This window comes from Nasonia vitripennis, chromosome 5 (assembly GCF_009193385.2).
Source record: "Nasonia vitripennis strain AsymCx chromosome 5, Nvit_psr_1.1, whole genome shotgun sequence".
Classification (NCBI taxonomy): Eukaryota; Metazoa; Arthropoda; class Insecta; order Hymenoptera; family Pteromalidae; genus Nasonia; species Nasonia vitripennis.
Window position 1 is genome coordinate 298,357 of NC_045761.1, and position 13,492 is coordinate 311,848.

The window sequence follows — 13,492 nt, forward strand, 5'->3', positions numbered from 1 at the left end:
GTTGCTCAGTTGGTAATAGTGAGAAAGTGACGATTATCAGTCGCGATTTAAATGTCAAGCTGATAAAAGCTAGATTATCATACGTTATAGAAATGTGGTGGCCCTGAAAAGGGCCGATTGTTTTAGGGATTGCAAGGAAAATAGCTAGCCGAGTAACTGTCGAGTTAATTTTTAGTTAATGGCTTTTTCGGCAGGAGTACCGCATGGATGTTCGGCAGAACACCGCCCCGAACGATCGTTACTCCTTGAAGCAGTTTATCCAGTTCCTCGTCATTACGAATAGCCAGTTGCAGGTAACGGGGATTTATCGTCTTCCTCTTGTTCTCTAGGGCTGCGTTGCCGCCCAACTCCAACAGCTCAGCCGAAAGGTACTCGAGGACTGCTGCTAGGTAGATCGCAGCACCGGTGCCAATAATCCTGGCGTACCGACCCTTACGCAGATAACGACGGATTCGAGCGACCGGGAATATCAGACCCGCCATCTCCGTGAGAGATGTCCTCTTCTTTCTCCTTTCCTCTTCCCTCGATATCGCTGCTCTGCCTCGTCCTGACATGATGGACTGACTTGGATGGATTCGAGATTTTCGAGATTGACTTTATAAATGCTCAGAAACGACTGGGACGTCAATATGCTTGAATGGCCCATTTTTTGGCTAGGTGATAACTTTTGCGAAGCAGCTCCGAACCAATAGGAAGTTGCGCTACCCCCACCGCTGATCTCTGATTAACGTCTGCTAGTCCCAACGAAGATCCGGGGGCTCGAAAATCAAGTCGTTGATCAAAATCAGATTGTCGCATCATCTTATAAAGTAAGCAGGCAAGAAGGGTTTCGCTATCTACCTATACACGTCTACAGAGTCCCGAATTACTTTCAACAGCCAACATAATGATTAGCCGACGAGGCCAACTAGCCCATGCAGCTCAAGAAATCTACAAACGAATCTCCGGAGATCCAAACTCCTGTTCGATTCTTACTTTCTATAGCAAATTCGATAATAAATTATCCAAGCACACTGTTAGCAAACGCGCAATAGATAAGTACACTAGCTTGCCAAGTGCATTGAAAACCTTACGCTTAATCGGCCCTTGTCGCAGGGCCATCATACATTTTTTTGTCGAAATTGAACAAACTTTTTCTATCATTCAAATCTCCGGATAAGAAGAGTATACAGCGGTTAGGTCTAGTGGTTCGTGGAATTTACAGACTAGGGATTTTTAAATACATGAAATAAAATTCAAATACTTACTCCAAGTAATTACTCAAAATACAGTTGATGTTGATTAAATAATGAATCTTGTTCTTTATATAAACATTTATTAATACAAATCATAAACAATATTTATTTTCATTTACATAATTAAACTATAAAGTTTATCTTGGCATTCCATTCGTAGAAAATAGTTTATTTAAGCAAGAATTTTGTTTTTTTATTAAAAATATGAAGCGTACCTTGGTTCTATAGAGCTACATTTCACACTTTTTAAAATAGAGAAAAGTCTTATGATAGCTAACAGAATATTGATTCATTACATATAGCATTGATTTAACTGATTCTCATTAGATTTGTACATATCTTTTTTGACAATCATATTGTCACCTGGCAGCTCAACTCTTTTCACCAGACTTCAATTGTAGTTAAATATATTACAAACGATTTAAGACACTTTGAATGGACCGAAGCTTAGATATGAGTTCACCACCATTTGGTTTGCTGAATAACGTTGTCAAGCATTTGGAAATCACGTCTTGACACCTTGTTATTATTTTCCTCCTGTGAAAGATACATACTTTAATTAATAAATAATAACAATTATAGACTGATAAATAATATCCATGTACAATCGACTGATCTGTTTACCTTATGAAAGCATTAGTAATGTTAGAATTTGTGATGAAGTAATTAACTAAATTCGTCGTCGATTCAATCAAATGGAATTCATTTCCTTCGTTAAGCCATGTGCGATTATTTCCTCCAATCATTCTACGAAATTGATTTTAAAATAAGTTATTTACTTTAGATAGTGGATATTTACATGGATTAAGAAAGTAATATTACTTGTCATAGTGATCCAGAAGCTCTTCCATTGGTATTCCAAGTTGTAAAAAACATGTAATGATGTGATTATTTGAGATTTTCAATCTGCAAGCTCGCACTTCTAGTTCCTTTATTAGAAAATCTGTAAAGTTACTGTTTATTAGTAATTTTCAAGCAAAAGATTTTGTGTTGCAATTTTTTAATGATTGTATACTCGCCAACTGGAAAACAATGTGGTGTTCCACAGTATTCTTGACCTAGTAATTTTATTTTACTTGTAACAATAGCTAGTTGATCTTCGGCAGATGCAGACGAAGTATTTTTCAACTCTGGAAAATGTATTATTTTTAAAAACTGTAATTTTAAGATAAGATTACAAAAATGATAAAGCAAAAATTTACCAGATTCAATGATATTTTTCCAAATGCCTTGAATCAACATCACGTCTTGATGTCCAGAACAATGAATGATTGCCAATTTACATTCCCATAATTGCAATGGCTCTGCATATTCTTCATAAAGCTATATAAACATAATACTTTATTATTATAGGCTATTGTAAAAGTAAAAGTGAAGTACTTCACAAAATATTCTGTATATATACCTGAGTTATGTCAAGCAAAGCTGAGTTTAATCTCAATTTTGCATCTCGGACAGTCATTGGATCAAAAAGAACTTGTTGATTGTAAATAGTGTCTAAAATCTTTACAAAAAATCGTCTGTATAATTAATTCATCCACTACTTTGATGGATAAATTTGTCTTAATTATTAACAACAAACTAACCTGTTGCTGTATACGAGCGACTTCCACTTTGTCTTCTAGTTCTCTTAAAAATACTCCAAGATGGGGTGCATAACCAGCTTCATCACTTCGCATGCAAACTACAGCTCTTGCCAAATATTCAACTCGTTGCGCTAAGGTAGCATCAGTGCTGTTGAAGCAATATAGATTAATAACGAATAACTTTTAATAAACATTTTTCAACGACAAGGCAACCAGATGCTCTTTTAAGCCTTTATTTATCAAATTATTGACGTACCCAACTTTCGTTGCAAGGGCATACAAAATTTTGGCAGCAGCTGCATGATTCTTGTTTCTTTCATAAAATTGCCACAGCAACTCTGGAGCATTTACGCGAATAAGATAAGCTTCAAGAGACGGTGTTGCAAGAGCAACTAATTCACCATGAAGACCCTTTTCTATCATCCAGGCATAAACAGCAGTGTGTAAAGTTTCACATGGAGAGTGCAGTGCTTCCTCTATGATTTCATGTAACTGAAGAATACACCAATTTTTTGTCAATTTACTCTACAAGGAATCATTTTATTAAATAAAGAAAATATAAGTACCATTTCTTTTGCTGAAGCAACTACAGCCATTGAATTCGATATACTCTGATTGTAAAGATAATCAAGCATGGCAGTGAATTCTTTATAAATTTCTAATCTGGAATAATTTCATGACAAGTATAAATTTCTTCCTTAATTGAGAATGCTTAAAACTTAGTTTTATATTACCTTTTCAAATAAGCGAAATTTCCTTCTTGATCTTCTATGGGTTCGTTACTTTTATAATAATGCAGTGCAGCATTATTAGGATCAATTTTTTCTGCACAAGTCAGACATAGTTCTAATACTCCTTGGTAAAAATGACAAGCTACAAACTGTTGACACACTGCTCCGATGTTTAATCTTGGAGCAACTTCTTTACAAAGCTGGAAAAATATAATTTACTCTCATTGTAATAAGTACATATATCACTTTTTAAATCAAATTAATGAGAAAAGTATATGCATACCTTTAAAGCTGATTGAAGATACGTTTCTTTCTCTTCTGGATTTGTGCAACTTTTGGCTTTCAGTATTATTTCATTAGCCTACAGAAAATAAGAGAAAATATAGAAATAAAATTAAGAAAATTCGTTGAAATAATGCATTTTTTTACACGTAAGCGTTTAAATAATTCATACTTTTGAGCAGACGGCGTCTTCGCTACGATAAAGATTAGGGCATATTTCCCGAAGTTTTGCACTGACAGAATCAACGGACGCATTATCACCAAGATAGCTAAAAAAGTAAAAATTCAACATAAAATTATTATAATAAAAATCTTTGAATACTAATAAAAAGCATCGGTATCGCTTTACCTATCAATTAGGTGAATTATCAAAAGAGAAGAAATTTCATGACCAATTAATATAAGATCTCTGAAAGTGGCAGTAGAAAATTGATTGACTTGATCTTTCGATAAGCAGCTAACAATATTATGCAACTGATTTTCACAAAGAATTTTCCATAATCCAAGAATTTCGCATGCGTGAGTAATAAAAATTTTGAGAGCATCAAGCGAGTTTCTTTCTTCCACAATGGGTTCTTGAAAAGTAGTAGCAATTGTGCTATCACAGCCATCCGTGATACTCCTCACTGTGCTGTGCCTAATTGGATAAATTAATATTATAAAATTATATATTACATATTTACTAGCAAGAATATCCTAATTTATTCTTAATACTTACGGCTTGGAAATATGAGTATTTTTGTTTAAGAATGAACGAAGCGCTTGCAAATGACCTAATATCCAGCCAATCTGAGTAGCGTTAACAGTGCTGTGAATTTGGCACTTGCCATTGACACTCTCCTGCTTGATGCAACGGAGATTCCAGATCGGTCGCAGTATCCTACCTATGTAGAGATAGAGGCCACCATGTTTTGCCGAAAATTGCTGCAGGGCTGTATCAGCGTTTGGCCCACTTTGCTGGGGTAGCTGCTGCATTGGCGTGCGCAACAGATGCGAGCGCATGTCCATACCTGGCATTCTGGGTGTTGACGTGCGCAAATCTGCTGGGAAAAACAATTAATCATCTATAAATTTATGTTTGACATAAAAGTGTTTGTCGGTTTCCAATGATTTTTTTATTTATTTTTAATTTTAATAGTTCAACATTTTTGGCAAATACCTGCAGTGACACTTGGAAATGGAGTGTGTGGCTCTGTTGATTGAACAGGTGCAATTCTTTGCCCTCCATACAAGAAGAAAGCTCTTGTGGCCCACTCAGATAACTATAACACATAATTAATGTAAGAATTAAAAATATTATAATCGTTTATAAAGTACACAGTGAAAGAAGTTTTGTTCATCGTCGTACTTGTGCATTTTGAGAACTTTCTAGCGTAGCAAGAATGAGACAGGTGGCACAGGCTTGCTCGGGCGATTGCGTCTGGAAATAAGCTCTCACAGCCTCGGTGTCTGGACCTCGCTGCTCGAGAAGAAGTTGTCGAAGAATATCGACGGGACGCACTTGAATAAGAACTATGGCACCCTGAAAGAACAATCACCAATTTTAATTCAGAATTCGAATGGAAAATGATGAGCCAATTAACTGATAGTGTTGCATTCACTTGGGCAGTAAGGAAGATGAATTTGCGAGGTGGTTCCATGTGCTGGCGAACGAGAAGTGGAGGATCGCCCTGGGTTCCACACTGCTTTTCAATTTGAATAGCAGATTCTCCTGGAATTTCGGCTAACGCCCACACAGGGCTGTCCAGAGGTAAGATGCTCTGAGTCTCGGCGAGATAATTTGAGAAAGGATAAGCATCGTTGCTCAGGCACCAGGCGCTCTCGGTATCGCCACCACATATAAGAATTAGGGTTCCTGAGAATATAAATTTCAAATGAGTTGTGAAAAACTACACTTACATGTATCGAAATAAACTTACCCTTTCTGTAATGAGCCATCTGTACTTTCCTTGGCCTCATAACTGGCGCATTGGCGGCGTAACCAGGCGGCAACCTTACGTGTATTAGCTGTAAGCACTGGGGTCTACCCATGGGATTCGAAACAGAGGTACAGCTAAAGTAAAATCTCGTGCCTGTAGCCGCGACCGCCACCAAGTTCAAGTGCATCGATTCGCTTTCGTTAATGGCTGAGATACTGACGAGTGGTCGGAAGTTATTGCTGTCTAGAGTTTTGACTACGTGCACCGAGTTTTGAACCAGTGAGGCTTGAGACATTGAGGTGACTTTTGAGGCGGCACCATTATCAATGTCCCAGACGCTGATCGTGCCTTTATCACCAAGAGTGTAGAGGATGTTGCGTGAGTCGTCTACAGAGATGTGTACTATGGCTTCCTCCTCCGAGAGAGCCACTGTGACAAAAGAAGGAACCAGGAAAGAAAACGGACCCTCTGAGTGATTTACTTTTTTGCAGCGCTTTCCGAACCAACTGCTCTCTGCCTGTAGATTTCGACGATTTGAATAAATTATATGAAAAATTAGTGAAACCCGACATTGATGTAACATTTACCTGATAATATATTTCGTATAAAGAACCATTTCTACCTCCTAGGAAAATTCTTCCACTACTTGTATTTGCAATGGTTGTAATAGCAATTCCATCGGTTGTTACTGTGAAAATAGGCTCTGGTACCAATTGCATTTCTCCTTGTGTTCCTATAATACAATTTTTTTTACTCAATCTTTATATACTGAATAACAAGTTAATCATACTAGAGAAAAATTACCATCTTCATTATCATTTAAAGTTACACCAAGAACAGTTATCTCAACTGTAGTTGTCAAGACAAGTAAGTACTTTACATAGCTTTGAAAAATACCGGGTTTTGGCTTTACAAGACCAACGCTTATGATTGTCTCATTCAACCCATCAAAATATGCTACATCAGACCTAAAATTAAAATTAAAGATTACATTAAAATGGAATGAATGCATATTTTCAATTACAGCAATTATACATAATTAATGATTTGACTTACTCATTTTCATAAGACCATACATAAATATCACTGTCGATTGTAAGCCATGCTTTGGATATATCTGTGAATAAACCCATCATACAATGACATTGCATGTCTGTAAAGTGTTTGTTAAGGAAAAACTAATAATATTGAAATAGATAAGATTGATTGAGAACAATATTTTATAATTATGTTAATCTTTTGTAAGGATACGACCAAAGTGCTCCATAACTTCAGATGGTAAAGGTATTTTGCTGTGTGTTCTCATTTGATTAATGTTAGTTAAACTTAGCGATGCTCCATTTAAATTTGGGTAGTCGTGAACGTCAAGTCCACTGACAGTTGGGCTACCTTGTGCATTATATCGCATGAGATTAATTAATGATGGAAAATTGCTATCTGCAACAATGTGCTTGTCCACCATTTTTCCTGCCATTTCCAAAGCATCGAGATGAATCTTCATGGGCTCCATTTTGGCAAGGGTCATACCACTTTACAGTACCTAAAGTTTTGTTTAAATACAAACAAAAGATTTATTAAATAAAAATAATCGTAGTACAATAAACTAAGTTAAACTATAATTTCGCAAATACCAAATTGTGTCTACAACATTTTATATGTGAGCTGACACTGTTTTACATTGTTCTGCACATGCATTAAGGAGACATATACACATAAATTAAATTTAAAAGCAAATGGGGTTAGACGCACTCCTCAAAGAACACGTATAGTTTCAAAATAGTGTCTTAATACTTACACGAAAATAAATGAAAATATTCGCAATTCTCGCAATAAATCCAGTACAAGTATTAGAATAACATACGTTCTCAAAATATTTACAAAAAACTATCAAACAATAATTGCAACATTGAGGTTATTACCACCGAACGTTTTTTACACCACAACTTCATCAAATTCTTAAAAATAGAACACTCATATTTACAGTCTTTTCGATACGTTAAATGTTTAACTATTAGATAGTAGATTCACAAATTTATTGACGAAACCAAGCTTAAATATTAAATGATAAGCACTCAAAAATAAGGTTTCATGCCGGGGACCGCCGGCTGACCAACCGACATATTTTGTCCAATCTACTCGAAGGTTCGCGCCATCGTATATATTATATGATCGTGTATATACATATATATATATACATAATGTTTTATTTAACAGAAGTATTTACAGAGGGCCTATTTTATTGATAATCGAAAATCCCGTAGACGTAAACATATAGTTACCTGTTCGCAAGGCTGGGATATACCTATAGTACATATAGTAAGAGCAATATATTTAAAAAATTTTCTATAACCCACTTTTTTATTCTTTTCATTTGGGCGTATTTTTTAATACCAGCCGATTTCAAATCGTTTGGCAGCGCATTATAAACAACTATTTCTTTTTTAAAACTATTTAGGTGTAAGTATGTTTTTTTATTTTGATATTGAAAAAATTCAAAATCCCTCAAAAATTAGTTTCTTTTCCACAAATGCACTCAATAATATTATTCAACAATGATCTTACATTGAGAATATATAAAAATATCAAAAAGTGTATGTACATAGCATAGCATATTTAATGATACACAAATTCAGGCAAGCCAATCATACTTGGCCGTTTCTTGGCTGAAATGCGATTAAGAACTTTCGATTGGTCTGCAGGGTTGTCCGTCCATCAGATCATCGAGATCTAGAGGGAGGTAGGTGTCAGCTGAGAAAAGTTCAGTTCTACTCGACGGGATATAACAAATATAACATATATATATATATATTATATGTATAGTATTTATAATGTATATGAGTTCTTCAGATCGTAAAAAATACGTCACTATAGTTTGTCGTGCGACTTTGCGTGATTGAATCGATCCGTACTAAGTAACGGAATCCTATACAATTAATTACAGATAATCTTAACAGCTGTCTTCAAAATTAATCTTACAGAGGTGAGCAAGTCCGCCATAAAGGGTGTTATATTACTTGGTTAGAGGTTAGTGTTATACCTATATTAAAGCAAGATACTTTGTTTATCTCGCTTTTATATCATTACGATTACGACTAATTTTTAATCATTTCCAACCTCCATATCAATTTGTTTGCATGCGCGTATGCATACGAGCGTGGAATTCGTCATGTCCACGGTGTTGACATTTTAATTTACTGGGGTATCTAAATAATAAAAATCTGTGTATTTTTACAGCCTTTCAAGATGATGAATCAATCTTTGACTGATCCTCTGATTTTGTCTGAAACAGACATTGAAGGAGGTGGGAAGGAAGAGCGTAATAGTGTACAAAATGATTTTGCATATCACAACAATGTGCATAATGCTGCAATTAAAATTAGAATGGGTACATTATTTAAATTCTATAGATAACCGTATTAACCGCTAGCTAAGTAAAGCTTAATATACTTAATATTTGTTTTTTTACAGCTTTTATTCGAAAAGTATATGGACTTCTCAGTATGCAATTGCTCATGACTGTAATTATCGCTGGGATTTTTTGTCTAGTTGAGCCTGTCAAATTCTATGTTACACACACGTAAGCAATATTAATGTCTCCTAGACTTTTAATGATAGCTCAAAACTAAAAATAAAGTTTATTATTGCAGTGGCTGGCCTATAATGACATCATTCTTTGTCACCTTTGGAATCCTCATTGCTCTTCATATCAAGAGAAGAGACCATCCGTCAAACCTCATTTTACTAGCTTGTTTTGTAGATATCATATTTTAATCTCTAAATGTTTATATATATATATATATATATATATATATATATATATATATTTTTATAGAAATTTATTCATCTAACACCTATCTTTATATTTCAGACTTTGGTGCAAGCGTGTACAATTGGAATTGTTGTTAGTCTTTATGATGTTTTTCTGGTCCTCGAAGCACTTTTTATAACTTTGACAGTTGTTATTGCTTTAACAGCATTTACTTTTCAAACAAAACGCGACTTCTCTGCCATGCATGCTGGGTAAGATTTTACTTAGATGATATTTTTTTTAGATAAGGAATCAACACAGGTTAAGCTCACAAAAGCATGAGTTACTTAATTAATCTTGATAACTGTATTTTTCAGACTATTCTCTGGCCTCTGTGTTCTTCTGATTGGTGGTTTATTGCAAGTGTTCATTCTGAGTAGCTTGATGGAACTCCTACTTTGTGTTGGAGGTGCCATGCTATTCTCATTCTTCATTATTTTCGATACTCAATTATTGATGAAGACTCTTTCTCCAGAGGAGTATATCTTAGCAACAATTAATATTTATTTAGATATTATTAATCTTTTCCTGTATATTCTCCGTATTCTTGCAATTGCGCGAAAGTAATTTTTTTGTTGAAGTTAGAACTTTTATTTTACTTTTCTCACACATTAAATTTTTTTAGATATTATTTTCTATTTTGTGCAGATTAGAAAGCATTTATTTACCAAAAAGTTCAATTCACATCATTTGGAAATAAAATTAAAAATTTGAATATGTGAATTATATTTTGACTCTGATTCACAGTATTGCTTTAATTTGATTCCAATACATATAAGCTATCGAAAATAACTTGAAAGTACATACAAGTTGAGCAGTTAAAGTATTTTTTACTTGAATGAACGATACAAAGCTTTCTTTAAAAGGAAGCAAAACTTTTCTAGCAATCATACTTTTTGTTAATTAAAAAGTATATAAGCGGTAATCAAAATTTTAAGTAGCAATTATGAAAGTATAGTAAATTATCGATATTAGCTGTATACCTACAATATCCACTTTATATTCTAGTTACTTATAAAAAGAAGTCAATAGTATTGTTTGCAGTAAATTGTTAAATATTGTTGGTGCAACTAATGTTTGAATCTATTCGTATGAAAAAGCAAAACATAAGTTCAAAGGAATAATAGCTCTATTCCATTTTCTATTTATAATGTAAGGCAATAAGGTTACAAACTTTACAAGTATAATAATACAAATGTGTTAATATGTGTAATATATTGGTTGAAGGGATATACTAAGAGAAAATTAATTATTTTATTCTCAGAAAAAACAAAATTAACGCAACTTTATAGCAGTATTTTAAAATTTTAACAAGTGTATATGTATTAGTCATCAAAAGATGGCTGTTGGAATAGGGTACTCATAAAGTCTGGAGTTTTGCAAATGAATGCACAAAATCTATAAGTATGGGGTTTGTGAAATGTAATTCGTTTTAAAAAAGTGAACTGTGTGATAAAATTTATCTTTTAGCGTGAATTAAGCTTATGATGTGTAACGAATCTAATGGTGCGTTTAAATGTTTGTAATTATTGATTCAACTGGCAACTGTAATTTAACGTGTTAGGATAGTAATGAGTGATTGTAATGAATTGTAATAATTGGAAAATGTAAGCCAAGGGTAGCAAAAAACTGTTTACGAAAACAGTACACAATAAGCGTCAATTTTTACAGCAATCCTTCTTTTTAAGCTTCCTAGATTTCCAGTGTAATCACGTTTTATTTTGTGCAAGTAAATATAAAAAATTTTTTTTTGAAAAAAACAAAAATAGTTTTTTAATCTTTTTTTTTAATATTATTTCGATTACAGTCAAAACTGTAGTATTTGAAATAATACATATTTTTTTATTAAAGAAAAGGGCGAAGTGGTCAGATTGAAGTTTTACGACGTTTCCATAGCAGCAGCGCTCTCTTCACTGTATTTGCCCTTGTCCTTGCCAAGTGCAGCAAGACGTCCCTTGCTTCTTCGGTCAATGATCTTCTTGCGATCCTTATCCATCTTCAACTTGACAATAACAGTCTGGAAAATGCATAAAGTCCCAGTTACAATATAAGCTCTTTCTTTCTTCGATGAATAAATTGATTTCATTTCAATAAATCAGTGCCAACTTTTCTGCAGTGATTAAACTAAGTAAGATAAGCTTGTCAGCAAACAAGAGAACCTTGAAAGTGACTTACAAATCAAACTTTATGTTTAAACCTCTGTGAATGGTTTAGATCATCATCTTAATCATCTTAATGAAATGAGAGATTTGAATACGACAAATAGTAAATCAGAATTAATACCTTTGAGGGGTCAATGCCAACGTAAACACTAGCGCCGTTCATCTTTTCTCTCTGAATCCTCTCAATGTAGATGACAAACTTTTTCCTGTAAACTTGGATAACTTTGCCAACCTGTTGCCCTTTGTAGTGGCCTCGTACAACCTGAGAAGATGAGAAGGACTTTACACTTCTTTGCTCTTAAATCATTATATATCATGTACTTTTGTTAAACATTTTAATATCAGTGCCAATTTCTCTGCAGTTGATGTGAACAAGACCGATTCTGACCAATGTTAATAAGAGAACCTTAAAAACTATAATCAATAAAAGGTCATCTCACACCCTATGTGAATGGTTTAGATCATCATATGGAAACGTTTGTCAATCATTCAATAGATTACTTTATTGACCAAGACAATGTCATCTTTGGGGTGTACGGAATTTGAATTAAAATTTTCACGCAATATGAAATAATTAATGTACAGTTAAATGCCAAAACACTACACAAAGGTATACAAAATTTTATATTATCGTACCTGAACTTCGTCATCCTTGCGAATGGGCATAGAACGGACATTGTACTTCTGTCTGAGCTCTTTTGAGAGAGGAGCAGACATGAGCCGCCTCCGAATGTGAGATGGAGCTGTGAAATGCCGCTTCCTGTTTTTCCTCCTTGAGGAAGTCACTAAACTGTTAAACTTCATCTCGTTACTCCTAAAATAGAAAATTACAATACCTGTATAATTACTTTGTAAAAAGATAACTAATCTTGATTCCGGTTGTTTTCACACATGTGAACACAAACATAACCTCACTAACACACATAAGAAAAATTTACTTATAGCAACAATAGCTTTGTGCAATGAATATTGACGAAAATAACATATAATAAGCTCAATGAAATACGCGATAAAGAAGTGCTATCTTTGCAACAATTAAAATGAAAACATCAAATGGGAACATACTCATAACTGTCAACAAAGAGGTTACACGACTCAATGATATTTTGTCAAAGCAGAAAAATATATGAACAATAATGTCACGAATCAATGTAGTATTCATTTTGCAAAGTCGCTATAAGTAAACTTCGTACGATTTTTGAGGATTGCGCGGATTTTCGGAGGATAACTCACCGAAAAGCGGCACCGTTCAGAAAACGAGAACCGGAAGAGCACACGACGCTCCGGAAAAGAAGTTGTACAGCAAGACTAAAGGTAGATTTGCATGGCCGTATAAGTTTCAGCTACGACTGTGCGGCCAATGAAATCAAAGCACCGACTCCTACCACTTGGTAAGAAAGACCTTCTATTGGTCGCCGACTCCTATAATTTGAAAACGCTTATCTAATGTTCCTATACGCATGCGTTCTTTTAAATCCCTCGAAGCTCGATCTTAGACATATATCTCTTCTATATATACACATGATCAGGATCGCATTGATAAATTGTTGTAAAATTAAATTTATCATTGAATTTTGAAGCAGAAGGATGTGGACTCTGCTATTGAGCCATGATGAGAAGTCCTAAGTAATTCGATTAACATTATATTTACATAATAAAACATTGATTTTAAAATAAAATTGTTTTTATTTGTACGCCATACACGCAGTTAAAAAAATTCAACAATATTTCTTCAAGAAAATGTTATCGTCAACAATAAGTATTAACTT

The 13,492-nt window shown here is 34.1% G+C and overlaps 4 protein-coding genes across 8 annotated transcripts; 1 reads left to right on the forward strand and 3 right to left on the reverse strand.

Annotated features, from left to right (window-relative positions):
- Positions 1-69: 69 nt before the first annotated feature.
- On the reverse strand, positions 70-645 carry LOC107981338 (late histone H2A.2.2-like). Its single transcript, XM_016986936.2, has one exon. The coding sequence runs from the start codon at positions 552-554 to the stop codon at positions 165-167; it is 390 nt and encodes a 129-aa protein (XP_016842425.1). The 5' UTR covers positions 555-645; the 3' UTR covers positions 70-164.
- A 656-nt stretch (positions 646-1,301) lies between these two features.
- On the reverse strand, positions 1,302-7,884 carry LOC100121515 (nuclear pore complex protein Nup155). Of its 3 annotated transcripts, none has more exons than XM_008203516.4 (23): positions 7,673-7,884; positions 7,005-7,293; positions 6,810-6,906; positions 6,558-6,721; positions 6,341-6,486; positions 5,754-6,270; positions 5,436-5,689; positions 5,183-5,356; positions 4,994-5,096; positions 4,553-4,877; positions 4,184-4,471; positions 4,007-4,103; positions 3,836-3,913; positions 3,556-3,752; positions 3,388-3,484; positions 3,078-3,313; positions 2,822-2,969; positions 2,641-2,739; positions 2,438-2,558; positions 2,255-2,365; positions 2,058-2,178; positions 1,860-1,982; positions 1,302-1,772 (listed from the first exon to the last, which is right to left on the reverse strand). In XM_008203516.4, the coding sequence occupies exons 2-23, from the start codon at positions 7,276-7,278 to the stop codon at positions 1,646-1,648; spliced, it is 3,897 nt and encodes a 1,298-aa protein (XP_008201738.1). In that variant the 5' UTR covers positions 7,279-7,293; positions 7,673-7,884; the 3' UTR covers positions 1,302-1,645. The 3 variants fall into 3 exon arrangements, with proteins under 3 accessions (XP_008201738.1, XP_001605127.2, XP_016842422.1); XM_001605077.6 differs by having other exon boundaries at positions 4,553-4,874; positions 7,549-7,884; XM_016986933.3 differs by having other exon boundaries at positions 7,549-7,884.
- A 552-nt stretch (positions 7,885-8,436) lies between these two features.
- Positions 8,437-11,476, forward strand: LOC100121537 (protein lifeguard 4). Of its 2 annotated transcripts, none has more exons than XM_016986948.3 (6): positions 8,437-8,733; positions 8,988-9,138; positions 9,222-9,330; positions 9,401-9,506; positions 9,622-9,773; positions 9,879-11,476. In XM_016986948.3, exons 2-6 carry the CDS (start codon positions 8,997-8,999, stop codon positions 10,126-10,128), a joined length of 759 nt encoding a protein of 252 aa, XP_016842437.1. In that variant the 5' UTR covers positions 8,437-8,733; positions 8,988-8,996; the 3' UTR covers positions 10,129-11,476. The 2 variants fall into 2 exon arrangements, with proteins under 2 accessions (XP_016842437.1, XP_016842438.1); XM_016986949.3 differs by having other exon boundaries at positions 8,473-8,777; positions 9,879-11,321.
- LOC100119535 (60S ribosomal protein L26) lies at positions 11,328-13,171 on the reverse strand. 2 transcript variants are annotated; one of them, XM_001603673.6, is made up of 4 exons: positions 12,957-13,171; positions 12,360-12,537; positions 11,845-11,985; positions 11,328-11,578 (listed from the first exon to the last, which is right to left on the reverse strand). In XM_001603673.6, the coding sequence occupies exons 2-4, from the start codon at positions 12,525-12,527 to the stop codon at positions 11,441-11,443; spliced, it is 447 nt and encodes a 148-aa protein (XP_001603723.1). In that variant the 5' UTR covers positions 12,528-12,537; positions 12,957-13,171; the 3' UTR covers positions 11,328-11,440. The 2 variants fall into 2 exon arrangements, with proteins under 2 accessions (XP_001603723.1, XP_032456077.1); XM_032600186.1 differs by having other exon boundaries at positions 12,917-12,959.
- Between the last annotated feature and the right edge of the window lie 321 nt (positions 13,172-13,492).